The sequence below is a fragment of the Fundulus heteroclitus genome, chromosome 11 (genome assembly GCF_011125445.2).
Source record: "Fundulus heteroclitus isolate FHET01 chromosome 11, MU-UCD_Fhet_4.1, whole genome shotgun sequence".
Lineage (NCBI taxonomy): Eukaryota > Metazoa > Chordata > Actinopteri > Cyprinodontiformes > Fundulidae > Fundulus > Fundulus heteroclitus.
Genome location: NC_046371.1, coordinates 30,153,243 through 30,180,271, shown reverse-complemented (window position 1 = coordinate 30,180,271; position 27,029 = coordinate 30,153,243). Strand labels below are relative to the sequence as shown.

Sequence of the window (27,029 nt, the reverse complement as noted above, 5' to 3'; positions counted from 1 at the left end):
TCAGACAACATGTTTGTGGATGTTGTTTTTTTTTTTTACTTAGCAATAAGAAGACAATGACACGAGGACACTAATTAGAGGGCACTCACATAAATGCTCGGCGTGGGCGGGTTCAGCTTTTCGCGTGGAATGGGAATGTCAATTGCAATTTTAGGTTTTACACAGAACGAGGGAAGGAGGTAAGACTCCTTGAATTTCCCCTCCACTCTTGCCCCCCTGAATAAAACACGGCAGAAACAACAGAAGTCCATAAACAACACCGCTGAAAACTACTCAACAGCACATAAGGACTTTGGCGAATACCACTTACTTGCATGCTCTGACCACTTCAAACGCTGTGTTTTCAATGCTGAGCTTGGACATTGGGATCCTTTGTTCCTCCAGCTCTGATATGTTAAACGTTTGTCTTCCAGCACTTTCCATTTTGACCAGGACAACCTTTAGCTCCTTAAGCTCCAAGCCCATGGACAATGCTTTAAGTTTCAGGGGGTCCACTGGACCATTGGAGCAGGGGGGTTTGCTCGCCGGCGTGTTAGCACCTGACTGACCTGATGTACTGATTCTTACAGCTGAGGTTCCTGTGTTTGAGGTGTTGGTGTCTGTGGTTGCCTTCTTTCCTACCTCACTGACTTCCATCTTTACATTGGTGTCCCCAGTGTCCAATTTGACCCTCTTAATGTCTTTGCCATATGCTGTTTGATTTTCCTGAGGAATTTGGCCTTTCATACTGTCTGCGAGAGGTCTGGTGGAGCTTTTGGAAATGACTGATACTGAGGAGGAAAAATCCATCTTGTGCACATCCTTTATATGACTCGCTTTAGTTTTGACCTTCCTTTCCTTTTTCTTTAGCTTCTTCTTTATGATTCCGTCTCTTCCTTCATCCTTATGCTTTCTCTTCCTCTTTGCAGCGGCGTGCTTGGACTTTTTCCTGTTTTCTCTCCCTTCCTTGGTGGAGACGGTAATGACACTGGTGAACGAGGCTGTATGAGTCGTGGTCACTCTCAACTCTGCACTCAGAGAGCCCTCCGTTCTCTCCCGGAGGTTCTCTTTATTCTTTCCCGTCTGGTTGTCATCTGAGGAGCTCTCAGTCTCTTCCTGCTTCTCCTGCACCTTGGGATGAGCGACCGGATCTTTTCGATATGGCAGACCGTGGAACTTTAAAAGTGAGTCCGAGGTAGCATCCGGAGGTGACTGACTATTAGACTCGCAGAAGGCCGTGGGAGTCGATTTGCGGGAAGGATCTTGATTCTCATCACAGTGAATCTGGGACGCCACTGTTAAGGACGATGAGTACTTTACCCCTCTAGAAGAGGCCCCTCCAAAAGGACCACCGCGGCATGACGCCCTCTGGCCTTCGAGGAAGGTGGCCAGGCTCTTGAAGACATCATCCAACCCCGCCTTATGCTGATGGAGCTCATTGAGGAGCAAGCCAGCCGTTTTCCTGCTTGCCTGCTCTTCCTTGTCTTCCTTGACAACTTCTTGGATTTCACAAGGTGAATCACAGAACTCGGATGGGCTGTCGTGGGAATAGCCGTTGGATTCACTGTTACAAGGATCCAAATCGTCGTTGCATTCACTATCTACAGGGAGAGGAGACAAGCACTGAGTGGGGCTGGGCTGCAGAACAGGTCTACTTATTACACCCTTCTTGAGCTCTTCCTCGTCTTCTTCAAAATCTGAAACAGGGGAGCCCTGCCAGCTGAGCACGGGGGGAGTGTTTGCATGGTTGTCCCCCGTGTCACTGAGATTACCCAGCACAGCCTCGGGCTGAAGGTCTGGAGCATTGAGAACTCCCACCTTCTTCTCTTCTTTGCCATGAAGTGCCTGGTTTGACCCGATGGAGCACATGCTGCTGAGAGCCGCTGAGGCATTGAGTAAGATTGAAGGGAATATTTGAACAGAGTTGAATTTTGGTCCATCTTCTGAATACGACGTGTCATTCCTGCTCTGAGGGAGACTGACAGAGTCTGATATAGAGTCTGTGGCGTGTCCATTTTTTGGTACTTCTGTGGGAAAACTGCTCTCTTCAAGAATTTGTCTGGACTTTGAAGGTGGATGCTGGGAAGTGCAGTTAGCATTAGGGGTTTCAGTGGACGACTTGTCCAGTGTTCCTTTGACTTGTTCACTCCTCTCCCTGATCTTGTGTTTTAGGGGTGACTGGCTTTGATCATCTGCTGACAGAGATGTTGTCTCCGCTTCGCTCATTCTGCCATTTTCTGGAAGAGGGAAAGCGGAGCAGGAAGAAAGTTTTTCCTTTTTAATCTTTTTTAATTTCAAACGCAACTTTCTGTCCTTTTTAAGTGATTTATCTCTCTTTCTTTTCTTTTCATCCATGCTTTTCTCTTCTCTTTTCTTCCTTCTTTTTCTTTCCTCGTCATTTCCATTTGCGACTTCACTCCGTTTCTCCTTTTTCATGAGCTTGTTCTTGTGTTTGCTCTCGGTTTTTCTGAGATCCTCCGTCCCTTTCTCAGGCTTGCTCGGTCTTGGCCTGGCGACAGGAGATTGTCGTGAACAGACTGAGGTCTTCCTGTGTTTGGGATCTGAAAACCTGGATTTCGAGCCGGAACGAGACACATGTGATGCGGTGGATGTCAGGCTAGGTCTGTGGATGTGACTGGGACTCGCGTGGGATTTCTGCTGTTCGTTGAGAGGGCGTGGTTGAACGTCTGCTGAATCTTTCCTGCAGCTGGTCATGGTGAATGAGGACGGACTGGAGGGAGCACCGGGACTGCTGGAAGTGGAACGACCGTCTTTAGGACTGCAGACAGGGGATGAACAGGGGGAACTGGCGGCACCAGAGTTTTTGCAGAGGGCTGAATCCTTTGAATTGATCCTTGAATGAGAGCGCTTGTTTTCCTGAAATGTGAAAAGTATAGATTTAAGTTGATTGTTGAATAAATTGTGTGCTGTTTTAGAATTGTGAGGCTGATTTTAAAATTCTTATCTCTTACTGTGCTTTGCTTGTGATGATGACTCCGTAAGTCCTTTTCCTCCAGGGGGTGTGGCGATTTGTTGTGCTGTGGAACTTTCTGTTGGCTTGTGTGCCGCTGATGGTGGTAGTGATGATTTTGCTGGCTGTAAGGCACACGGGTGTGGTCTGCTGGTGAAGCTGAGATTTTGCCTTCGACCTTCCCTTTGTGACCATAATGTGGTGGTCTGCTGCCAAGACTCTGGTTGGGAGGTTCTGAGCTACTAACCCCATGACCTCCCATCCGCACTTCAGAGGTTTCCTGGTGCGTTCCAGAAATAATAACTGATGTCAGTGGCAATGGATCTAGATTTAGTTTTCTTTTTTTTCTTGACTGGTGTAGTTTACCTGTTGATGTGATGCTGAGGTCCTGTGTTCAGAGCGATGGCAGGGACCCGGTCTGTCATCTTGGTTGCAACGGTAGTGGCTGGGCAACGATGGGGCATGGGCAGGTGGAGATACATGCCTTGACCCAAGATGAGATGACTGTATGGAGAAACAGGGGATATTGTTTCACGTAAACGAAAACGTGGGAAACATTTATTCAACCGGGGAAAAAAAGGCGTGTTTTCATTTACCTGATCAGGGTCCGAGTCTCTTTTCCTTTTGGGTGGACATCCGTTCCTCGAAGTTAGATGGTACTGTGGGGGTGGGCTGTGATGGAGCAGCTGCTCTCTCCGCTGGTGGGGGGTTGGATGTTTCCAAGGTCCGTGCCTGTTGTTTGCCATTCTGCCCGTGAAGCTCCTGTGGTGGTCTGACGCACCCCATCTCTCCGTCGGGGACGGCAACTCTTTGCTACCGCGATTCAACCGAGGATCCCCTTGCTAGCAGTGACAAGAAAAGAACTGTTAATTTAAAACACAGGTTTCCCCAGTCGGCGGTTCTCACCAGATTGTTGCTGACATTATACTGCCAGTCGTCATAGCTCTGTCCGGGTCCCGTCGGATAACCATTAGTACCGCTTTGGTTGGTGAATGAGCGTGGGGAGTTGTGATGCCAGCCGGGGCCGACAAATTGCTGCTCTTTACCATCCCAAATCCTTTCCAGCTGTCGATGGCCCTTTGAGATGCCCTTATCATGGGCATGGTTGACTGATCTGTCCCCTCTAAGCAAAAAAACAACAACAAAAAGACAGCCGAACTCAGCTTGAGCAACCAAGCAGCAGTTATTTAGCGCAGTTCTGCTACACAAATATGAGCTCTACCCAGATCTTAACATTGAATGTTGTACTGTTGCTTACCCGACAGGATGAGGTCGCCTCATCATTGGGTTTTAAGTAACACATTATTTTCAATGCCACATATCTGTGTTTATCAATATATTATTTAACTCACCTGTTATACATACGGCTTGATAGTGAATGATGTGACTGGTTGCGCCCTTCTTGGCATCTGTAGAGAGGAAGACACAGATTAAAATTAAAATTATTTAATTCTGCAATAATTCAGCTCATTTGAGAACAGAGATTTTCAGAAGTGTGTAAGTCGTTTATGCCGAGTTGCAGTCAAGTCTCAAATCGCTTGCGCCAATTCAGAGTCAAGTTTCAACCAATTGAGATAAAAATGTTCTCATCAAATTCCTTATATCTAGGTCACTTCAGTAATTTCCCTCTGGGATTATTAAAATATTTCTGATTCTGAACAACTAATCATTTCAATTTTATTTTATCGTCCAAAAATCTACTGAAGGCTGATTTATATTATTCTGAAAATTGTCAAATGTAATATTTACCCCATTAGAAATATAAATAGGCATTTATGCTCTAAGAAAAATAATAGCTGAAATGTTAAAATTTAATGTTAAAATTGCTGAATTGATCAATGTGTTTTTATATTTTTGTAATGACCAAGTTAACACCTATTTATCCCAGTTTTCAAATTGTCCACTATTTCATTTTATATTGCACTAAATATAGTTTAGAGGGTTTTGTTCATCTCACTCAGAGCTGGAAAAGTTTTCAAATTTCTAAATCCGCATTTAAAACATTTGTTCTCAATTCCCAATAGCATCGACAGTCAAATTTAGGGTTATGTTTATGATGGATTACAGCTTTACACCCCAACCCACCGTCTGAGGTTTGCTGGGCAGTGGCTGTTGTGGTCCAAAAACCTTGTTTGACATGAAAAGGAACGCTCTTTTGAAGTAGTTGTACCCATGCTGTGGAATGCCCTTCTCCTTACGCTGTCTAGACACTGTTGTTACTTTTAAAAGCAGTTGAACACATTCCTTTAGAAACAGGCCTTTAATAGGGCACTACTGGGTTCTCTTGCCTCTCCTTCATTGTTTTTTTTAATCGTTTCATTATGTTTTAAACCATCTTTTTATGTTGACTTTTTGCTTTTTTTATTACGGATTTCCCCATTGTGGGTCAATAAAGGAATTTCTTATCTTGTTTTTTTACCTTATGTAAAGGTAAAAATATAAGAGATCTTTTCAGTATTTACTGTGAAGAACTTGGTGATTTTTTTATCTGTGAAAAGGGCTTTATATATACTATTTATTAACTTGAGCAATCAATATGTTTACTTTTGAACTATTTTTAATGTCAGCTGGCATCGGTTTATTTTTGACAGTTTTTTTTTTTTACCAATATGTACTTAAAAAAAATTAATGGCAACATTGTTTTGGATGACCATTGCGCTAACATGTATTCAGCTGATGATGGTTTTGGATTTAATCTCTCTACTTGCAACTGCATCAGAATAAATTATTTTAGTAATTCAGGTTGATAGCAATCAGAATAGTAATTTAGATAATGTATAAGGTGTTTTTGTGTTGCAGTTTTAAGCTAATGGATTTTCAAACATACAGTCATACTCATTAAATTACAATATGCATTCAGATGGGGCTGGTTTGACAGTTTAAAAGTACCCTTTGAAAGTAACTACCTGTAGGCAGGTTTTAATCTTAAATATGATCCTACTTTTTATTAATCTTACATTTCTGTACTAAAAAAAGTTTTTCTTTTTTGTAATGGTCTCATGTAAAACTTTAATCTTAAATGTGTTTCCATTAATGGCCTGCAGAAAATCATTATAATTAACAGAAGCAATGACCTAAAAACATCAGTCTGTGTGTATTTAATATATAAAAGGGGTTTCACTAAATTTAGTTACTAAAATAAATGGCCTTTTCAGTAATATTCTAATTGATTAAATGGATATGTATATTGGTACCGATCATAGCCTATTTGCTATAATTGACTTAAGTCAGTTTCACAGAGAAATTCCTAATGTGGAAATCCCAACTAATAATAAAAGTTTGTCACAGTAGTTGTTTTTAAAGGTTATCATGTCATTAGAATCAGCTGGAGTTCAGTCTTGACTAAGGGTAGCTCTCTACAGAGGGTTATAAAATACTCAAAAAGGAGATGTCTATAGGAGCATTATTTTAAACAATTAATCTTTCTAATAATTACAGATAAAATGCAAAAAGCAGCAAGAACTGTCATTGACCTTGATGAGTTGCTGTATATTAATTTAATGCATGAAAAGAAAACTTTTTATCGACTGAGATATCTGCTGACACAGTGATCCCAACTTCTTAAAGAAACACCTGATAAATCTTCACTGTATCTGCTCATTTCCACCCAAACTTCATTATACTGATGTAGCTTCAGACTGCAGCAGTTGAGGTAGTTACTGTCTCATTCACCCTTGCTATTTTTTGAACACATAGAGTTTATTATCCCAGCTGCTGATGGAATGAGAGATTTCCCTGAATATGCTCATCAGAGTCTCGGTCAATCAGCCAGCTCCATGAAGTGGTACTAGAATCAGCCTCGACAGCGGGTTCAGAAAAAAAAAGTCAGTCCACCAGCAGCTTCTATTTATTCTACATTCCTGCTTCTGAACAGTTAAAAAGCGACAGTGATCCTGTGACGATTAGGGGTCTCTCAGTCTCGGCTCTCCTTCAATCAGCAGACCTAAAGGAGGGAATCCCGAACATTTGTTGGGTATCGCCTCTCTATCCAAAAGGCACAGACGTTACTTTTTGTAAGGAAACCTGTGAGCATCGCAGCCATGGTGTCCAAAGTTGCAAGACATTTGGCTATGGAGATTTTGTGCATGCTCAAAACAGTTTGCGAACTCTCATTCTGCATTATACTTAATGGGGAATGTTCTTAATGCATCTCAACAGGCCCAGTTCTAGAAGCTAAAGAGACTATTCTGGCTGGTTTTTACTATTATGATGTGGTCTATGTCCAGCATTAACACATAAATAAATAACAAGCTTCAGAGACACTAGAGACAAAAGTCTAATGCTAAATCTAACCTCCTATTTGGTTTTAATCCCCTAAAGCTGTAGTCCCTTTGTTAACATAAATATTTTCGCTGTAGTTTACCGCTATCTTCCCCCGTCACTCAGCTCATTAAGCAACTACGGCTTCCCAATTGTAAACACGTTCATAACAGGCTTAACAAAGATTTTTTTTTTTTTTTTTTTTTGCCCTGATATTGTGTGACTGCTGTGGAAACAAAATTGTGTGTGCTTGCAAATGGTAAACTCTCATTTTTTTTTTTTTCAATTAGCAGAACCACAACAACGTCGTTTAGAAGAGTGGTGTGCAATACCCTAGAAGCTCGCATTTAACGCACGGGAGCCCGCTTCAGCTCAGTGACTTCCTTGTCCTGCTGGCTCAAAAGTGTTTCATCTGAGCAATAGACCTTTTCACTTCTCCTTTTTCACTAGTGCGTGCAAATTAGTTGCAGTGGGTTCACCTGCTGCACCACACATGTACATTGTAACAACTAGCCTTCACCAGCATGACCAGGAGAAACGTGAATACCACTAATACTAACTAAAAATATATATCTGTAAACTAAATCCTGTCCTTCTCAATTCAACAATGACGTGTTAAACAGCTATTTTTTGCAAGTGTGTTATTAGTGCTACTGACCGCTGTGTGTGGCTCCAGGGACGGCGGTTCACAGGCGGCCATTGTCCTCTGTTAGGTCCTCCGGCTGGGTAGGGGACCCATGTGTTCCGGCCAGAGTAGAGCTCCGCTGGGTGATACATGCAGCCTGAAGGACAGATGAGAGTGGTGTGAAACTGGATATATCATAATTACTCTCGTACTGAATAAGAAGAGCAATTCACAATCCACAATTACTGGTACGTTTGTTATAGGTTTCATAAAAAAACTTTGAAAGGAAGGGTTTTTGTATTGCAAATTTATATTCTAAAACTATTTTTTTTAAATATTACTTTTATTTACTGGGGAAAAACTTGTGACCAAATCGCTGGTACTACAATGAGTACATCCTCAACAATCCCTTTACAAATAAATGTAACTGAAGCATTTCGACTGCATATATTTTAATTTCCTAACTTGATCAAAATAACTAATAGTAGGCACATAATCTATCATTTTGTCTGAGAGATGAACAGATATTACATATATTTGTCTCAATCATGCTGCAAAGTGATAAAGACCAGATCATATTCCGTTCAAGTAACACAAATCAGTTTACTTCTTCAGCAGTGGGGAAACTTGCCTACATCATATATATCCATGTCATATAATGTTTACTAAACTCTACTGGAGCAGTTCGGGAGATTGGGGGTTTTCAGCAACAAACACTTCTGGGGAGTCTTGTGTAAAACAAGTCTTATAGGGAAAAGCACCTTAGTCCCCCTGTTCAGTACATTGGAGGTTTACGGTGCTGAGGGCCTGCGTCTCTCCCAAAGGTCATGGGAATCTTCCTGAGGCACACTTTTTAAAATCTGGCAACATTTTAAATATATATATATATATATATATATATATATATATATATATATATACATATATATATATATATATATATGTGTGTGTGTGTGTGTGTGTGTGTGTGTGTGTTGGACTATGCAAGAAAACTGAAAGTAGGTTGGCCCCTGTGGCTTTTAACTTAACCAAGATCCAAAACATGTTGTGTAATCAACAAAGAAATGGGCACAAAATCATCCTTCTTCTACAGCCATCTCACCTTCCAGACCGTAATGTTAAATAAAACCTGAAGGGTGAGCTGCAGAGAAGATAGGATCTGGACAATCTAGAGAGACTGTGCAAAGAGGAACCGCATGCTCTGACGTTGTGTATTCTTACGGGGGAAACTAAATGACCTACTGGTAAAAGGAGATCGAAAGAAGTACCAGCAGAGGGGGGAGCAAAAGTTCATAAAAGGATTGTTTCCTAACTCTGGATGTTTCAACACCAAATGAAGATAATAAAATTGTTAATTTGTTAATTTTATTTCAGTGCGAGATTATGCATCTAAAGCTAAATTACTATAAGGCTTTCTACCCATCTTTACCAGGTGCACTACTAAATGTGGCAGTGTACGGTGCTGCAATGAAAAGCTTTCTTGCCCTTTAAGTACTTGTGTGTTAACCGAAACAGGAACAAATGTTCTGTGGTTACCAGTCTTGGTCGGTGTTTAGAGGTCCCTCCACTTCACACGTGAGCGCAAGAGACAGTCTGCGAACAACACAAACGCATTGGGAAAGAATCACTCAGTAAATATCTGCAGTCAGTCATGCATCTTTAAAATCAGCTCCACACCTACATGCCACTTAAGTTTCCGTTTAAAATGACCTTCTTGTCCTGGGTAGCTGTGATGGTCAAAACACCTCTTTTTTTTTCTACACTATCCCTACTTGCTTTTATTCTGTTTTATTTTCCTATATTTTAATCATGTAAAGCACTTTTCATTGTCTCTGTACTGAATTGTGCTATATAAATAAATTTGCCTTGCCTTGCCTTACACCAATTGGGCTTTTGTTCTGCATGCATCTCATGCTGTACTTTCCTCCGCCCTGTGTCCGTACAGCGGTCATATCATCAGTCGGCCACAGTAGGACTGCGAACTCAGGCTTTGTCTAATCAGTGGCGCACAGCGGCCACCACAGCCGGTGGCCGTTCAGAAAACAACAGACATGCTACATGGCAATCACCCTTTAGAAGCTAAAGGAGGAAAATTGGAGATGCGGCGTTTTTCTCCCGTCCACGGCAGACATCCTATGCCTGGGTTCATCCAGGCCGTCCAGCCTCTCTGCTTTTAATCAGCTTTCTAATTCTGTGGAACTGTACTTCCTGTCCTATAAATTGCCTTAAGTACAGCCATTTCCTGTGCCACGGCGAGCTCCTTCGCTGCCTGGAGACCACTAATGTACACATACACCATGTTAGGTGTCAGATTGGTCATTCTTTCAGTTTCTGTTCCTTTGTTTAATCTCCCTGTTTTCGCGCATTAAGGGACTCCTGACATTTTAAATGGAACAAGTAAGCCCGCTGATCGGGTGATAAGCTGCACCGCTGTATGCAGTTGCAATACCCCCCCCACCCCGGCTATTTATAACATGTATGAAGAACAGCCGTGCAACGTTTCACCACTTCCCTCGTGGCGCGTCTTTATTTTACTACATGTTTTTCCTCCACAGGTTTGTTTGTGGTGTAAGCGATGCAGCTGCTGCACTGTGCTAACCTCTCTGTGAGTGCTGAATGAAATTAAGTAAGCAGGAGCCAAGCCAGTTGCTAGAGCAACTAAAGCCAGACGCTCGTTCCTGCCGTTGCTTCAGGCCCTTTTGGCTCGTTCGCTCGATTTTAGATGTACATTTAGAAAAGAAAGAGAAAGCAGAGTGGGCCAGTGTTTGCATGCAGTGCTATTTTGTGAACACGTAGTAAGATTACAAATGTTTATCTTCACGTGCTGGTCTGTGAGCCATCAGTTGCTACATTGCCTCCTTTTCTGCATTTTGCTAGATTAACATGAAGTTGTGCATAACTATAAAAGTGGAAGGGTAACTATGATTTTTAAAAATAACCTATCATGTAAAATTCACTTTTTGCATGTTTTGGTACTTCCAATAGGGTCTGTACTGCTTCTAGAACTATTCCTTAGTGCTAAAATACCCCCCATCCAACAGTGTTTTGGTAATATTTAAACGTTTAGTTAGTGTCTATAGAACAAGCCATTTCTAAAAACCTCCTGATTGTTATGTCACAATCGTCGTGGGCACTGTTGCCTCACCTAGCAACCCCAGACAATGCCAACCCTCACCTAGCTAACTAAGGGGAGCTCCTTCCTCTTCATTTTTAGAGGAGCCAGTTGGTTTTCCCAGTGTGCACGCTGCAGAAAGGCTGCTTGAAAGAACAAGTGTTTTCCTGTTGGCTGCAATAAACATGTGTCCGTGCACGCTCTCACAGTCACAGAGAACAGAGATGTGTGACTTCATTTTATTTTTGATGGCATTGTCTCAGCCACAATACCTAAGAAAATTGTAGTTTAGTGAAAATGACCTACAATGCACCGCTGGATTTGCCAAAAGACTTTTACTAAAGTTAAGATATGTCCCTACTACTCACTGCAAATCAACAGATAACATAGATGTATGATTTGTCTTGTGTGTTTTGCTTTGGTGTTTGGCACGAACAGGATAAGTCATTTGACTGTGACCACATAAAAAATGCTGTGCTTCAATCTTTCACTAAAGATGAGTATCTATCTATACTCAAAATATTGAGTTTAGGGCCAGCTACTGCATATTTGCATAAGAGTCCAAGCAAATTTCTAAATAAGCTCAAAATAGGCAAACCTGGGAAGGTAAATTTGAATTATCTGAGAATGATTTTTGTGCATTACATGCTATGCTTTTAAAAGCCCATAGACCTACCCCAAATGTTTAAAGGAAAGATAATAAGTCAGCTAAAAGGACCCCAGTCAGGCGCGCTTGTGGCACAGAGGGTAGCGCGACCCATGTACGGAGGCCTTAGTCCTCGACGCAGTCCACCCCGTTTCAACTCCGACACACGGTCCTTTGCTGCATGTGTCTACCCCTCTTCCACCCCCCTTCCTGTCAGCCTACTGTGTTAAAAAGCGAGCCACTAGAGCTGTAGATAATCTAAAAAAATGTGACATACTTTGACCGTAAAAAGAAAACACAAAGAAACTTTCACCTTCAACTAAAACAATATATGCCAAGCCTTTGTCCTGATAGTGTTTACTGTCCTGTTTGAGCATGAAAAGAACTTTGCACTGGGTACGATCAGCAGACATAAACATTGCTGTGCCATCTGCCGTCGTTATGCCGCCAGTACCGCGGAGCTATCAGAAAGCAAGATGGCGGCTATTGATGCTGCTACTGTTAGAGCGAGTTGACGGTCCTACAATGCCTTGCAGTAAAGTGACAGCTTGCCGTGGTCAAAGTCCAACCCGATCTTTAGGGTTATTTACGTTTTATTTTCTCTCAGCCGCATTTATATATATTAGTGACGTGCAGTCAGAGGAGGCAAGTGAGGCCAGGCCTCACTTGTCATCATGGAAAGAAAATATATAATGATAACATAATATAATTTGTGATTCACTCAGTCATTTGTAATAAGTAATTTCTTTTATCTAATTTCCTAATTTTTGATCATATTCTCCTTAAAATCGCAGACTTTTCGCTATTTTTCATGTAATTCTTTGGTGGCGCTTGACAGCGAAGCCGATGAGGCTGCACCCTAGTGGGGCAATTCAGAAAAGATGTCCAATTCATGTGCTGCATGGATTTGTACCAACTGATTCACAGTACATGCCAGATCTACTGGCATTACAGGTGAGAATAAACTGATACTTATGATTGTATTTATTCATTTTTATATCATTATAATGTTGTATATGTATGTGGGCTCCAGTGCTTCTCCTTCTTTACTCATTGCGCACATGCAAAATATATTTCTGGTAATGTGGTCTTGTTATGTTAAGTATACAAAAAAAGATTCTTTATTTACAAATAAATAGAGCAAAAACAAAGCGTAAAGCACATAAATAAAATTATATAAGCCAACAGGGTACATTAATTTAATCGGAAAAACCTTGTATGCAACAAGAGTGAGCTACTAGCGTAGAAATTCATTGGCATACTATGTGACTAGGCCCCTTTAATGTTATTTATGAGTGAAACGCTAGAAAATTTTAAATGCATTTGTATTCAGCTACTCTAATTACTTTGTAGAACCGCCTTTCGCTACAACTACAGCCGCAAGTCTTTTGGGGTATGTCTCTACTACCTTCGCACATCTAAAGACTGATTTTTTTGTCAAGTCCTCTTCAGTTTTCAACTCAAGCTCACTTCAGATAAGAAGTGAGAATGCGAAGAATTTTATTTTTAGGTCTGACCTTTGACAAGACCATTGTGACGCATGAATTTGCTTTAATCTAAACACTATCCTAATGTAGGCTACCTGTGGCTGAATGTTTAGGATGAGGTTCACTTTCTGGACAGCCCTGTATTTAACTCCTTACGTGTTCTTGCTAAGGAGATCATCATATGACATGACACTGCCACCACAGGGACATCATTGTGTTCATGGTGACATGCAGAATGAGCATTTTGCATGATGGTTTAGCTGGACAACCATGTCTTTGTAGGTTTGCAGTGTTACCATACTCTTACCATTTTCCCAATAACGGACTGAACATTGGCCATTTTACGGTTCACAGAATGCTTAACTTCAATCCCGTTGCAGAAGATTGCAAGTATGATATCAGTTCCAAATAATCTACATTCTCTGGAAAGTTTTCCTTCTTTATGTTGACAGTGTCCCAGCTGTGTCAGATGGTCTTTAGCATCTCAGCTGTTAAAGCCATGCATTTGGGGATCAAGGCCAGTTAGAGGCTTTGATCTGTCAAGGCCTCTATATCATATATCATCAAGGCCAACTGCCCTTGATATATCATAGATATACAGATAATCATTACATGACAATTAGAATATAGCATCTTACAATTTTTACATCCAAGCAGTCCTTTGTGATATTAGCCACACTGTCATTGTGAAGATGATTACAGCTTGGTGTATTCTGCAGCTTTGTTCTATACTGAGATGAAATTGCACACAGCTGGGCTCTTTTTACTAATATGCAACCTCTCAAGTCAGTATATTACACAGAATTTTCTTTGCACATATCAGGGTATCATTTTTCATTTGTAACCGTTTTGAAACCCCTGTATCGGCACCCTTCCATTTCAAAATTAGGTACACTGCAAAAACGGAACTTAAAATAAGTAAAATGTTCTTAAAATGAGTGTATTTGTCCTTGAATTGAGCAGGTAAATAAGATTATTTGCCAATGGAATAAGATTTTTGCACTTATAATAGGAACAACTCATCTCCATCACCTTATTTCAAGTGCAGGATGTCTAAATATCTTATTTTGGGGGTCTAAATACTCATCCCATTGGCAAATAATCTTTTTTACCTGCTCAAATCAAGGACAAATACACTAACTTTAAGAACATTTTACTTATTTTTAGACCCGTTTTTGCAGTGTACCGCTTTGCCCCCAAAAAAGTGTAAATAAAGCAGTGCGACAGTCACAGCATCTCCCTCAACCTGAACAAAGATTTTGATGTTTTCTTTGAATGCTGATAAATGCTGTTTCTAAACGCTTTCTAAATGCAGCTTTAAGTGCTTCCCAGCATTCTTGCGTTGGAATCATGGCTGCCGAACTTTTGAGACTCTCTCACTGGAGCTTTAAAGAAGGGAGATCAACATCAATGTCCAACTGTCCCAGTCACAATGGAGGTTACTGTGAGCTTAACGCCTTTCCATTTTACTAGTAAACTGTGTGTGGCTGTGTGTCCGGTTTTGCAGCACTTTCAGACAACGACTCGCACTAACTGTGCCTGGGACCCAGAGCTGCTTGCCTGCACCGACAGCAGATAGTCCATCTGTCGTCAGCCCTCCCTGCCATTGCACGCTTGGAACACACACTTTTGTTTTGCTGTGCTGTCCGCGGAGTTGTCAGTCAGCAAACCGCAGCTTAAGCTAGACTCCACACAACAGCGGCTCTGTGCGTCCAATATTAAAGCCATATGCGCCGGGGGTTAATTCAAAACATCTGGAATCCAGCCTTTAGGCCAAAATGATCTCATGTGCAAAATGGGTTAAGTTGCTGTTGGGTAAACTCTCTCCTTCACAGCAAGGCAACCTTTAGGAAAGAATGTGCAGCACAAGCGGTTTTCACACGTAGGAGCGCACTGTCGTAACACCTTTGTTTCAAACAAGCACGCTGCCTTTCACTGTCCTACTCTAGTCTGTGCCACACTACGTATTTCCTCTCTCCTATGTTGTCGCTAAACAGTTGCTAGCCACACTGTTCCTGTTTGCTGGGTGTAAATAGGAGGCATTTATTTGAACCGTAAACATGAGGCGCTTGTGTCGGCCAGTCCTACCTTGCAGTGATGTTGCTATCAGACGGGAATAGAAAGACTCCAGATCGGTGCAGTTTCAGATCCCTTTAAATAGCTGTGAACTGGTAAAAAAAAAAAAAAAGAAAAAAAAGAAAAAAGCACATAAACACACATAGTACAGAGCTTTAGGAAATACCGAGACCAGTTGGTGCACAGATGTACAAGGAAGGTTTTATTATCTCAAAACCAAGGGAGTCCCTAGGGTCTACCTGTAACTCCTATTTTTCCCCCCTGTTCTTATCTAAATCGTGTCTACATGTGCACTTTAACATATGAGACAAAGAAAGATGACATGAGCAACTTTCAAAGGGCTTTCAGGCATTTTTACAACCTGTCTTCCCCCCCTCATGGCTATGCATTTCTGCTTTTTTTTTACTTGTTTCAACAAGGCTCCCTCTTTTAACTCGATACCTAATACCCCCAGCCTCTTGCTTTCTCTTTCTTGCAATGTGAACAGCTCTGTCTGCTCTGTCTCCACCCTCCCTTCACTCGGCACGCTGTGCCCCTGTATCCCTGGCAACCGATGATATCATTTAGTCCAGAGCTGGGAGGAAGGCCTCCAGCGAGGAAGGGGAGTGTTTGCGTTTGTGTGCGATTTTTGACACAGAAAGGAGAGGCTGTTGGTGGTGGGGTCTGGAGACTGTCTGTGTTTTTTTTTTAAACTTCTACTTTTTGTACTACATTTGCATAGCAGCACTACTAAGCCATGGCCTGGTATGAGAATTTTGCGGTCTGATTATTTTGCATAGAAATACAACAATTTCATGGTATTTAATCACAACTGTAAAGAAAAAAAATAACATGATCAAGTTGTTTTTATTTAAAAACAGAAAAACCACAGCTATCCCCAATGCTGGTAGAATAATCAGTTATTTTGATTACAGTTATAATCAGGCATGTTTTTGATATTAACCAACACTGTTTCCTATCTTGCCATGTATCCTAGCATTACATTTATTGCGTGGATCTAAAAGAGGAGAAGGAAATGAAGGGGACTGTGTGTGACTGTCATGTCTTTGAAGTACATATGCGTCTTTTAATGGATTCCCATTCTGAATAGGGCATGTATAGTGGTGTGGAATTCACAGTATTCTGCTTCGTCATGACTCGGTACTTTAGTTTTCTTTTGTCTTATTTGGATGAGTCAACCACCTGGCAAAATGGTCAGGTATTAATTAGCCGAACTAATCGGTCCGAAAGAGATGCATTATGAGTCACTTTCATTTTCAAGCATTTAGTGTCCCGAGGTGAGTATATCATCTGTATAATGTGTGGGTCACTCCTGTGAAATCTAATCAGAGTTGCTCTGATAATGTCACAGAGGTCATGAAGTGATGCAAACATGACTCGTTGAGGTGCAATGTTCATGCGGAAGAATTTTTTTGACATATTAAAAAAAGAAATCTGTGGCAACCTGGGACCTGATGTGATCAACTTGTGTATGCTACAGTGTTAAATGTTGAGGTCGATAATGTGGGAACGTTATTTGGCTATGGCTTCAGGTCTTCCAACTAAAACGAAAGTATGAGTATGATGGGGATTTAAGGACTCTAAAATGTGCTGCATATTCTTTGATCGAGGAAATAGTTTTGAAACCTACAGAATCTAAAGGAATTACATGACCAATTCAATTTATTCATCAGAGTATATACTGTTGGTTGATACATTTATAAACCACAGATTTGATGCATTTGAATGAATAGGGGGGAAAAAAAATTATATTCAGCTTTCAATCGCACTTACATTCCTATTTTACTTACTTTCTTTTCTGCACTTACAGTTGTTATTTATACTCCACATTTTTCATTGCCGTCTGCTCTTTTGATTACATCTCTCAGACACTATGTAAATTCCACATTTCCTTATCCTAACTCATTTTAATTCCTATTGTTTATTTTAATTAGCTTGCTCTGTTTGAATTTTGAATTAATATATTCATATTTTTATAACATACAGTGCCCAAATAGTTTCCCTCCAGGGATTAATCAAGTATTAATCTTATCTAATTGCCAATCAAAGGCGATCAAAGAAAAATTGTCCGATTCTGGTCTCTGGTCAGTTGAAGGTTTCAGTTTTAGTTCTAGTAATCCAATTAATCCTGCTCAGAAACACTGGGAGCTGCAGACCTGTAAAAACGAACTAACCAATCAGTGCTCTTCGCACCGAAGGGCAGGGATTAGTTACTGCTCTCACCGGCCTCTGTCCCTCAAATTCTGGGGGTATCACCTTATCTATGGTTGCCCCACATGCCAATCATTCTGACGCACTCACGTTAACGCCAGTGTGCGTGTTCGTTCCCTGTTAGTTTCTGCTTGCTGACTGCGCATGCAGTATCCGGTTAGCTTAGCGGCTGGCTACGGTGTTAGCTTCGGTGTTAGCATTGTAGCTTCACTGCTCTCACGTATACTTTGGACATGGCTGAGAGTCACAAGAAGCAAACTGTGTACACATTTATGAGAATAAGAGGAAGGCCTCAGTAGAAAGAAATAAGACCAGAGTGGATTTGGGAGATTTTATTTCCACACAATCCCAAGGTAAGACAATTTGGGCATGAGCAGTTATCCAAAAAGGGACTTGGGGAAACTTCCGGAAAAAATGCTGACTCTACCTTTAAGTAAGAATATGAAATCAACCCACTGGTTGTGGGTACAACTGAAGTTGTCATTTGCAGTAGTTATCTAGTAGTTAGTAGATGGGTGCTTATTTTTCCCCCTTTAATTACACTCCATTCTACCTGGCGTCGATATTAAATGCATGCAAATTAAATTCAATGTATGTATGTATGTATGTATGTATGTATGTATGTATGTATGTATGTATGTATGTGATTGGACTGGATTAGATCAATTTCATGATATATATTTTATGCATATGAATTTGACCTCACTGAATTGAATAAAATCTTCAAACAACTAAATATGTTTTACATGTGAGCAAGTGACAAGTACAGAACGCTTCTGTTAGCAAGCTGACTAGCAGTATGCAGCAACATGCGGGGGAGGGGAAGAAATGCGTTACACTGCGCTTCTAGAGTTGCAGAAAACTTGGTTCACTCTAAGGGCTTTCATTGGGATCTCATTAAGAACCGTGCAGCAGTGTGATGGAAAATCTTTGTGTTTTTTCGAAACACTAACTTCTTAAAAAAACCCAGTCCTCTTTGATGCCAGTATCCAGCCCATGCCTATCGCTGATACACGAACAGGAATATTCCAAGGATGTGAAAAGCATTTTTTTTTTTCCCCCTGCAGTATCACATTAGAAACCCCACATTCATGCCCATCTAAGCTAGCTGCAGCAAAACCACTGCAGATGTGCATCTCTTGCCGTGTGCATCTTTCTCTCTGTGTATGTGTGTGTGTGTGTGTGTGTGTGTGTTTATGCAGTGTATCCTGCTCCTATACCATAAAAGGGAAGGATAGCCTGCGACACACCAGAACTGCCTCTGGTGGTTTCTTAGCCAAGACGAGGAGCAGAGACGGAAAGAGATCAAATCGAGCGGAAGCAACAAGGTATACAGACAAACTGGACAGTGACAACCCCCCCCCCCCGCCCCTCCAAATCCCCCGGCTGATTACATGCACGGTTTTAATCAGATGTAGACCTGTAACCAGGCTCAAATGCTCACATAGCCAATGTACAGTACGAGCCGAATATCAATCGCATTTCTAAAAATAACATCCCCGCTTGCACCCCCTGCTTTAGTCCTCCCCTCCGCTTTTCCTTTTTCCAGCTAGCAGCAGCTTCTCTTGGAACACGCTCCATAAAGCTCAGCCCTATGAGGGGGTGCAGGAATGTACCAAGGCAAGGTCAGCAACACCAGAGAGGGGTGTGTGTCTGTGTGTGTGTGTGTGTGTGTTGTTGTTGCAAAGAATGCAAAATGTCCAGCTTTTTTTTGAGGAACAAAGACTATAAAGCATGCTGGCAGGGGCGAGGGAAGACTGTGCATGCATGCGATGGTGTGGGATGCACAGCTGGCCTGCGTGGTGAATGGTAACCTAGAAATGGCTGCCCAGGTGGCTATCAACGCCGGTTATCAACCGAAGGCAATACACTGGGTTGATCTTGGTGACAGTCACCTGATCGTTGAGCTCCTACTGTCAACCATTCAGACATGTCTATCAGAAACAGTGAAATCTGTGTGAAGAATTGGGTTCCAGGAAGACACACTTTAGGCATTATTCTAAATTCAGCCCAGTTCTTGCACTTGGGTTTACTCTCCCTACTACAGCATGCACACACACACACACACACACACACACACACACACACACACACAAGCTCATATTCAACAGCTTGAATGTTCCTGTTTGCAAAATAAATAAATAGTACCACAAGTGTAACCGCAACAGTTTTCCTTTACTACGTTCATCATTCCTCCTCTCAGTGTGGGTTTGCACGTGAGCATTCGTGCGTGCGTGCGTGTGTGTTTGTGTAAGTGTGTGTGTGTGTGTCTGTGTGTCATGCATGAATGTGCAGCGGTCTGCAGACGCTCACTGCAGTACACTCATCGAGAGACAAATCATTGACAGAGCGCAGCAAATAAATAAAAAAATAAAAATTAAAAAATAAAAAAACACGCAAAAATGACCCAAGAGCAGAGAGGAAACAATAGAAAAACACACACAGACAGACACACTTCTCTTACTAACACACAATGCATGCAGTAGATTTCCATTCATGGCCATAAAATAGGCACATCAAGTTCCTCCTCTCTGCATTCCTCATTTACCTCTCCTGGTTTTTTTTTTCTTCCTCTCTCTCTCTTCTCTCTTTGGTCCAGGCAGCCCTTCTTCTCCCCTTATTCCTCCCTTTCTTTCACTCCTCGCCACCTTGTCTCACCCGATCCTCTCCTCTGTCTCCTTTCTTTCCCCCCTCGCCTCCTCTTCCTGTTTCCACTCCACTCTCTGATGCTGGGGCTCTCATAGCAGCACAGACTTATCCACGTGCACGGAGGGATGGTGGGGCGGGCCCACGGGCTGCCAGTCAGACGAGCCGGAGCCAGTTAGGAGGCCGGAGGGGAGGGGGGGGGGGGGGGGCTCTCATCTTTCACAGGAGGAGGGGAAAGAAGCAGACAGAGAGAAATAAAGAAGGGGGGGGTCTTTAATTCTCTTCCTGTGTGCCTACGTGCGTCTGTGTACAGTACAAATGTGGACGGGAGGGAGCTGGAACCCGGCCAGTACAGTAGAGGAGATGTTGTAGATCTGTTTTTGTCTTTTGGAGATCTATTTTAAACGTGAGGCTGCTTTGAAAAAAAAAAAAAAAAAAAAACAAAAAAAAAAAAACACCAAATTCTGTTGTTTTTTTGCATTTAATGTTTGAAATTTCCAGTTTCCTGGCTGCGATTTTCTCTAACAATCGTCGTCTGAACACAGTATCGAACTGTTGCGTTCAAGGAGGCAAACCGACACAAGTTATAATTATTCCATATGATGCAAGCTTTCTGAAATCCGTGTGTCTCCCTGAGTAAAAGGGAGTAAAAAATGGTGACTAGAGGGCCTGCCAGCTCAAATGTCAAGTGACAGCACAATCAGCGGAGGAGGGGCCTCGGCGCTCCCTTCGTGAGGGAGGGTCCTAAACTCTTTGTAGCTCACAACACAAGACCTGGCTGCACTCAGTGCTCTACTCATTTCACCCTTCACTGGCCAATAAAAAGCAGGCACAGCTCCTGGGGGGCCTGGGATCGCAGGGAGAGGCCGAGAAACGCGGGGATCCGCTGGCGAGGTTGTGAAATGATGGAGGCAAACCACTGATGGATTTTTTTTTTTTTTTTAAATGTTGGCTTGGGCTGTTTTAAATTATTTATTTTAGTGCCTCTGAAGTGCCATAGCAACAGCACCCAGATCAGCCTGAACTCTTATTGGTTAGCCTTCGACCACATGCGGGTATTCCGACCAATCAGCAGGCTTTGGGCTACAGCTCCGTAGGCCAGACAAGCTGCTAAATCGCACCCCCTGGTGGATCAGGAGAGACCTCGCATGTACCTCACTGTGTTTTTCAATAGGAGCATTATTCCAGCTATTCATTTTGGCATCAACAGACTACCGCTATAGTGGAACACGTTGAGATTAAAGTGAAAGTGATCTCACTGAACCCCACTTCTATACTGCAACACATACCCAGAAAACTATATATTTGAAACGATCCGAGTGAAATTCATAAATTATTTAAGATGCTGAGTAGCTACAATCAGTTCAGCACGAAACTGGCAAATCCCGAGCCACATTGTTACATTTTATTGGAAACCTATTTACTGCATTGCAAGTTTCAAAGGCTTCAAAAAAATTTAACCATTGGGCCCCACGACACATTTTCAAACAAAGAAATGCAAAGGTAAGCACCTGGCTGACCTCAATGCCTAAATATGGTAAGCATTGTCTAACATATTGAGTGGCATGTTCACATAGTAACTTGTGTTTGGAAACTGGCTTGTGATTGAAATAAACCATAAGTTTACAGTGATCAATTATGTGGGAGTCATTTTTTTTATAATTATAGAAATTCTTTTTAGTACTGAAGATTTTTTTTGGGGGGGGGGGGGCAAAATGAAACAATATCACATATCAAAATAAGAAAGAACAGTACGAATCACGTGCATTTACTGGCTCTAAATAAATCTGGGATTATGTCAAACTAAATAGATATATTAACTGAGCAATATATAGTTGGTTGATTTCGTTTTGCCAAAATAAATATTATTTAGGAGTGGATGGGAAGCTCTTCATTCTTATTTTTTATGTTAATAATAATAATAATAATTTATTTATTTATTCATTCATATGCATTAATGAATTTGGAATCATCCCTGGTTATTTGGAAAAAGTGATCACAAGTTTGAAGCAATGCTAGTCCAGTGAAAAAAAGAAGTATACTGCCTCTATGTGGACAACGTTAAGTACTACATGTTGATGTCATGGAGATTATTATCCTTATTGTAGGTAAATGCATAGAAAAATTGAGTGTTCTTACTGATATAGAAATATTGTTGTGTGGAACATGTACCACTGGTGGCACCAGGTCTAGGTCTGCCTTTAGTAGCACAAAAGTAATATACATATTAATCATCTGCAAGGTAAATTCAAACAAATGAACTGTGATGTAGGACCACGACGCAGAAACAGCCAAAGGAATGAACTGTTCAAGCACTTTGATTTTGCTTCATCAAAAAAATAGTCAAGAGAGAAGTGCAGTGAAGAAAATGTCTCAAACTCCCAGTTCAAAATAAGGATGACCACTCTGGACCAGGGAGAACTGCTGGTGGCTGTGCTGTTTAAAATCTGCCCCTGAAGTCAGAACTTATTTTGGGAATGACATTTAACCCCCCTATTCAAAAAAGTATACAGTGCTATTGGGTAACACAGGTTCTTTATATTTTTGTTTTTTCTGTCCTCACACAATAAACTACAAAGGAATCTGAAATCCTGCTATACTACTGTTTAAAAGTTGCTGTCCAAATGGTGGTACTTGTAGATCTCGGTAGTTACTTATGTGTTACTTGTAATAAAACAAAGCTGGACAAACTATGGTACAGACAAATATAATGGATTACAATAATAAATATTTATTTCTAGAGAAGATTTTGTTCCATAAATGATTCAACATGTTGGCACATTTTAGGCTTATACTTAAATACTGTAATAATATGCTTTTAAAATGAGCTATTTCAATATCCTGTTATAAAGACCAGTTTTTTGTTTTTGTTTTGTTTTGGTTTTTAGTCTTTTAAGAACCCCGGTAGACAAAAGCTCTGAAACAAACTGACTGCCTGACTACAGGCATGCAAACTGACTTGCATGCCTGTAGTCAGGCAGATGGATAAGCCATATGCGGGGGCAATTCCTCTTCTGCAATGTTTACTGATCACATTCAAAGCAAGTTCACATGAAACATCATGCCTAAAGTGATTTTGTCATCTATTTGAAAATCACCCTATAGACTCCTGTTTCCATCCTTCACACTGGAAGTGATCGTATAGAGAAAAACTAAAACCTACCATCTGTTGCCTTTTGGCTCCGAGAAGAACTAAGCAAAAACAGGGGTGGGGGGGTGGGGGCTTGGTAGCTGCATCAGAAGCCCTCTGCCTCCCTCCATAGAGGAGCAACAGCGGGCAGCCGGGCCGGATCTATAGTTGGTCCGAATTTATAATTCTAATTGGTAAAAATGCTGACAGCTGAAAAATGTCTGTCCCCATAACTGCATCATCAGCCCCGGCTGCATAAGTTATGATTGTCATAACTCAAGATTAGATTAGAGAGGCAAGCTGCTCCCAACAACACTCAGTCACTCAAATTGACTTATTAGGGCAGTGAAGGATTGTAGCTGTAGCTAATCTGACAGTTTATATTTGCATAAAACAGACTTTAGCAGGGGGCAGCCCAGCACAGCAGCAGACATTCCAGTCATTGGACCTGGAGCACTTTGTATGTGTTGCAGAGCAATTGGGATAAACATTCCTCTGCAACTTTTTATTAGCTAAACCCAAATGTTGTGCGTGTATTATTGTGTGTGTGTTTTTATATATATATATATTTATATATAACATACATACATATATATGTATGTATGTATGTCATACATCAGCCACTAACATATATCTATCATATAATACATAATATTAGCTCTATATATAATCTATATATATATCTATATATCTCTATCTACCTACATCTCTATATATCATATCTATATATATATATAATATGATATATATATATCATATATAATATATATATATATATATAATATATATATATATATATATATATATAGATATATATATGTATATATATATATATACATATTCAGAAAAGTATATACATATTACGTATATACATATTCAGAAAAGTATACAGTGCTATTGGGTAACACGGGTTCTTTATATTTTTGTTTTTCTGTCCTCACACAATAAATCACAAAGGAATCTGAAATATATATATATATATATATATATATATATATATATATATATATATATATATATATATATATAAATATGCATGGATTACGTGTTTTTTGGTCACAAACAAAAGGGGAATGAGCAGTGCTAGGGCAAATATCCAATATGGACAGCAGTTGTGAAAGAAAGTTGTAATGCACGTCAAACTACTTGTTACTTTATAAGAGATGCTGAACTTTTTCTGTTCCTTGTCTACAAAGACTCTAAAAGCTTTATATCTCTGATAATAAATAACTTACACTTCTTGCTAGTCAAACTTTCATGCATTATCGCTCCTTACACATTGGATAAGCCAATGAGTAAGAGAGATAACCACCATTTAAACCAAGAAGCGGAGTATCCTGGGTCACGTGGGGGACTGTGAGCCTTTTGTTCACCCCTGAGGCAGATTATTGAGTTTTGCATTTTACAATTACACACAAAGCCCTGGACTGCACAGCGGTACAGTATAGCACTGTTGCCTTGAGGCAAGAAGGCCCAAAATTAAAATTAAAATTCCAGCAGGGACTACTCTGCATGTTGTTTGAACGTTTTCCCAGTGTATGTGCGGGTTTCCTCCAAGCATTTCGGCTTCCTCCCACAGTACAAAATATGCATGCTAGGTCGATTGGTCACATTTAATTATCCTTAGGCTTGTGAGTGCATGGATGCTTATCCTGTGATAGAGTTGCGGCCATTCCAGGGTATACCCTGGGTGTTTCCTATTAACCACTGGAGTTAGGCACCAGTCCCTGTGACACTCCAGTGATCAAGCAGGTCCAACTGAAGAACTTCAAACATGTTTTGGAGGCCAGTGGATGGGCATAAAGCGCGTTTATGATCAACCCGTTTTATTGTCACGAGTTTAATAGGTACTCAGCTTAACTTTCTAACAGCGCCTCTTTAACCTGGACATTTTATAGAATTCCAAAAGAGTGGTTTATGTGTCAATAGGACACAGAAACCTGGACAATACATTCAAATCTCAAAGGGAAAACCTCAAAGACCAGTGGAGCTACCTGAAACAAACAAAAAAGTCAGTCCTGCTGTTGTGAACTGCAAGTTTTAGTCATACATTTTCAGCAGTTGAGTTCATTGAGCAGCGACATCCCCTTAACGCCCACATTAACCCAAGGCTCGCTCTCTGGCCACGTAGATCCAACTTTGCATATCAGCTGTGTGACATTTAAATCATAACGGCGAGCGTCTCATTTTGCACAAGGGCGAAGGAGTGAGACTTTGAGGAGACGGGCACCAACATGAGCGCGCTAACTCTGTTAGTTCTTGCTCTTACAGCAAACTATCTTTCATTAGCCACCGTCGTCCAAGACTTCAATCACGTGGAGAGATGCAAGGACTCACTATACATGGGCACGCCGCCACGGGGGATTATCGACAACAGGCTCAAGAAGATCTGCCAACGCTACGCAGACAAACCTCGGTTCGTGACGCTGTACGATCCTCACAAGCGGATCCCGGTTTACTCAGCTTACACCTTTAAGAAAACAGAGGGAGACAGTCGCGTTGACTACCCTTGGATGTACGAACCACAGGTAAATGTCTTTCAGAGGAAGACCTATGCTCATTCAATGTTTCTCTTAACCTCCGCAGGCTTTTATGAAGCTGTTCTCAGTGAGGTATAACATGACATAAAGTGAAAGAGAATACATTTTTCTTCATGTCTTCCCAGCTGGCTGAAATCGACGGAAATGGGAACATGATGCCTTTCCCCACAGGCTACCTCCACATGAAGTTTGAGGACAGCCAGGCGGTGCTGGATGACTACTCTGACGTCGTCCTTTACGAACGAGGCCACTTGAACCCGGACCAGCACCAGTCCACTCCGCACGACCGCGCTGCCACCTACACGCTGACCAACGTGGTCCCGGAGATCAGGGAGTTCAACATCGGGCCGTGGCGTGAGTATGAGGAGCGGATCCGGGTGCGCCTCAACAACTTCTGCCGCGGCACTGCCTACATCGTCACCGGCGTCACCACCAGGGGCAACACGATCCGCCGCAACAACCAGGACCGCGTGGCCATCCCGGAGGACGTGTGGTCCGCCTACTGCTGCACCGAGTACGACCGCAACTCGCCCCACGACGTGCGCATCCTCTTTCCGTCCCACGCGGCCCTGGCCAAGAACTCCAAAGAGGGGAACAGCGTTCACGAGATGACGGTGCAGGAGCTGGAGATGTTCCTCAAAAACCACATGGACGTTGACCAGAACCTGCAGATCTTCTATGACAACTGCGTATCTCCCTCACCTCTTCCACTTTACCTTCAACACACCATCTGAGGGATGCTGCCATCTGAGTTAAACTTAGTCCTATGATCACACACGTGTTTTACACAATTGCTTGCTTCAAAAGTCTTTAGTCCTAAATTTATCCTCATAAGAAAGGGAATTAATGTTTCTGCAATAAAATAAATAGATCATCTTTTGATTAGATCACAATTTGTAAGTGAATTTGATCTGTTATATTACTCTATTTTGTTGACAATATGATCATAATGATGTGTGGGAGGTAATGGAAATTATTTAATAAAATATCCCCATTTACCCACTTTTATTGTGCTTGTGGTGTTTTTTTTAGAACATCAACCCTGCCGTGAACCCAAAGGTGACACATTTGCAATCACAAGGCAAGCAAATGAGTGTGTTTGGTGGTAAAGATCTGACATTTTATCTCAAATTGAGGCAGAATTTTGCAACCTGTTCCTTTAATCTTAAGAAAGGATAGAAATAGCTTTTCTTAATTACATTATTCAGCAGGATTTTATGGATGCATAATCAGTTTGTTAAATTCTTTCATCTACAAGCCAGATAAGGTTTTTACGTGTAGTCAGATATGGAAATAGACAGCTTTGTCAGAGAAAATGAAATAAATTCACAAACTTAAACCTTCAA

General features: G+C 41.3%; 2 protein-coding genes across 8 annotated transcripts in view; one reads left to right on the top strand and one right to left on the bottom strand.

The window, feature by feature from the left end:
• LOC105932189 (microtubule-associated protein futsch) overlaps positions 1–20,109 on the bottom strand; it is a 35,154-nt gene extending 15,045 nt beyond the window's left edge. The window contains exons 1-11 of one of the 3 annotated variants that reach the window (XM_036143360.1): positions 19,916–20,109; positions 15,169–15,248; positions 9,372–9,428; positions 7,869–7,992; positions 4,303–4,359; positions 3,872–4,073; positions 3,547–3,792; positions 3,317–3,454; positions 2,952–3,230; positions 311–2,856; positions 90–216 (exon numbers count right to left, since the gene is read on the bottom strand). In XM_036143360.1, the coding sequence (XP_035999253.1) occupies positions 90–216; positions 311–2,856; positions 2,952–3,230; positions 3,317–3,454; positions 3,547–3,792; positions 3,872–4,073; positions 4,303–4,359; positions 7,869–7,987 (3,714 nt within the window). In that variant the 5' untranslated portion in view covers positions 7,988–7,992; positions 9,372–9,428; positions 15,169–15,248; positions 19,916–20,109. The remainder of the gene's footprint in view (positions 1–89; positions 217–310; positions 2,857–2,951; positions 3,231–3,316; positions 3,455–3,546; positions 3,793–3,871; positions 4,074–4,302; positions 4,360–7,868; positions 7,993–9,371; positions 9,429–15,168; positions 15,249–19,915) is intronic. The other 2 variants (XM_012871227.3, XM_036143359.1) reach the window with 2 other exon arrangements.
• LOC105932177 (endonuclease domain-containing 1 protein) lies at positions 17,577–26,691 on the top strand. 5 transcript variants are annotated; one of them, XM_012871208.3, is made up of 3 exons: positions 17,577–18,992; positions 25,415–25,671; positions 25,809–26,691. In XM_012871208.3, exons 1-3 carry the CDS (start codon positions 18,962–18,964, stop codon positions 26,415–26,417), a joined length of 897 nt encoding a protein of 298 aa, XP_012726662.2. In that variant the 5' UTR covers positions 17,577–18,961; the 3' UTR covers positions 26,418–26,691. The 5 variants fall into 5 exon arrangements, with proteins under 5 accessions (XP_012726662.2, XP_021176518.1, XP_021176519.1 ...); XM_021320843.2 differs by having other exon boundaries at positions 17,578–18,992; positions 25,433–25,671; XM_021320844.2 differs by lacking the exon at positions 17,577–18,992 and adding an exon at positions 21,380–21,550.
• Positions 26,692–27,029: the final 338 nt, after the last annotated feature.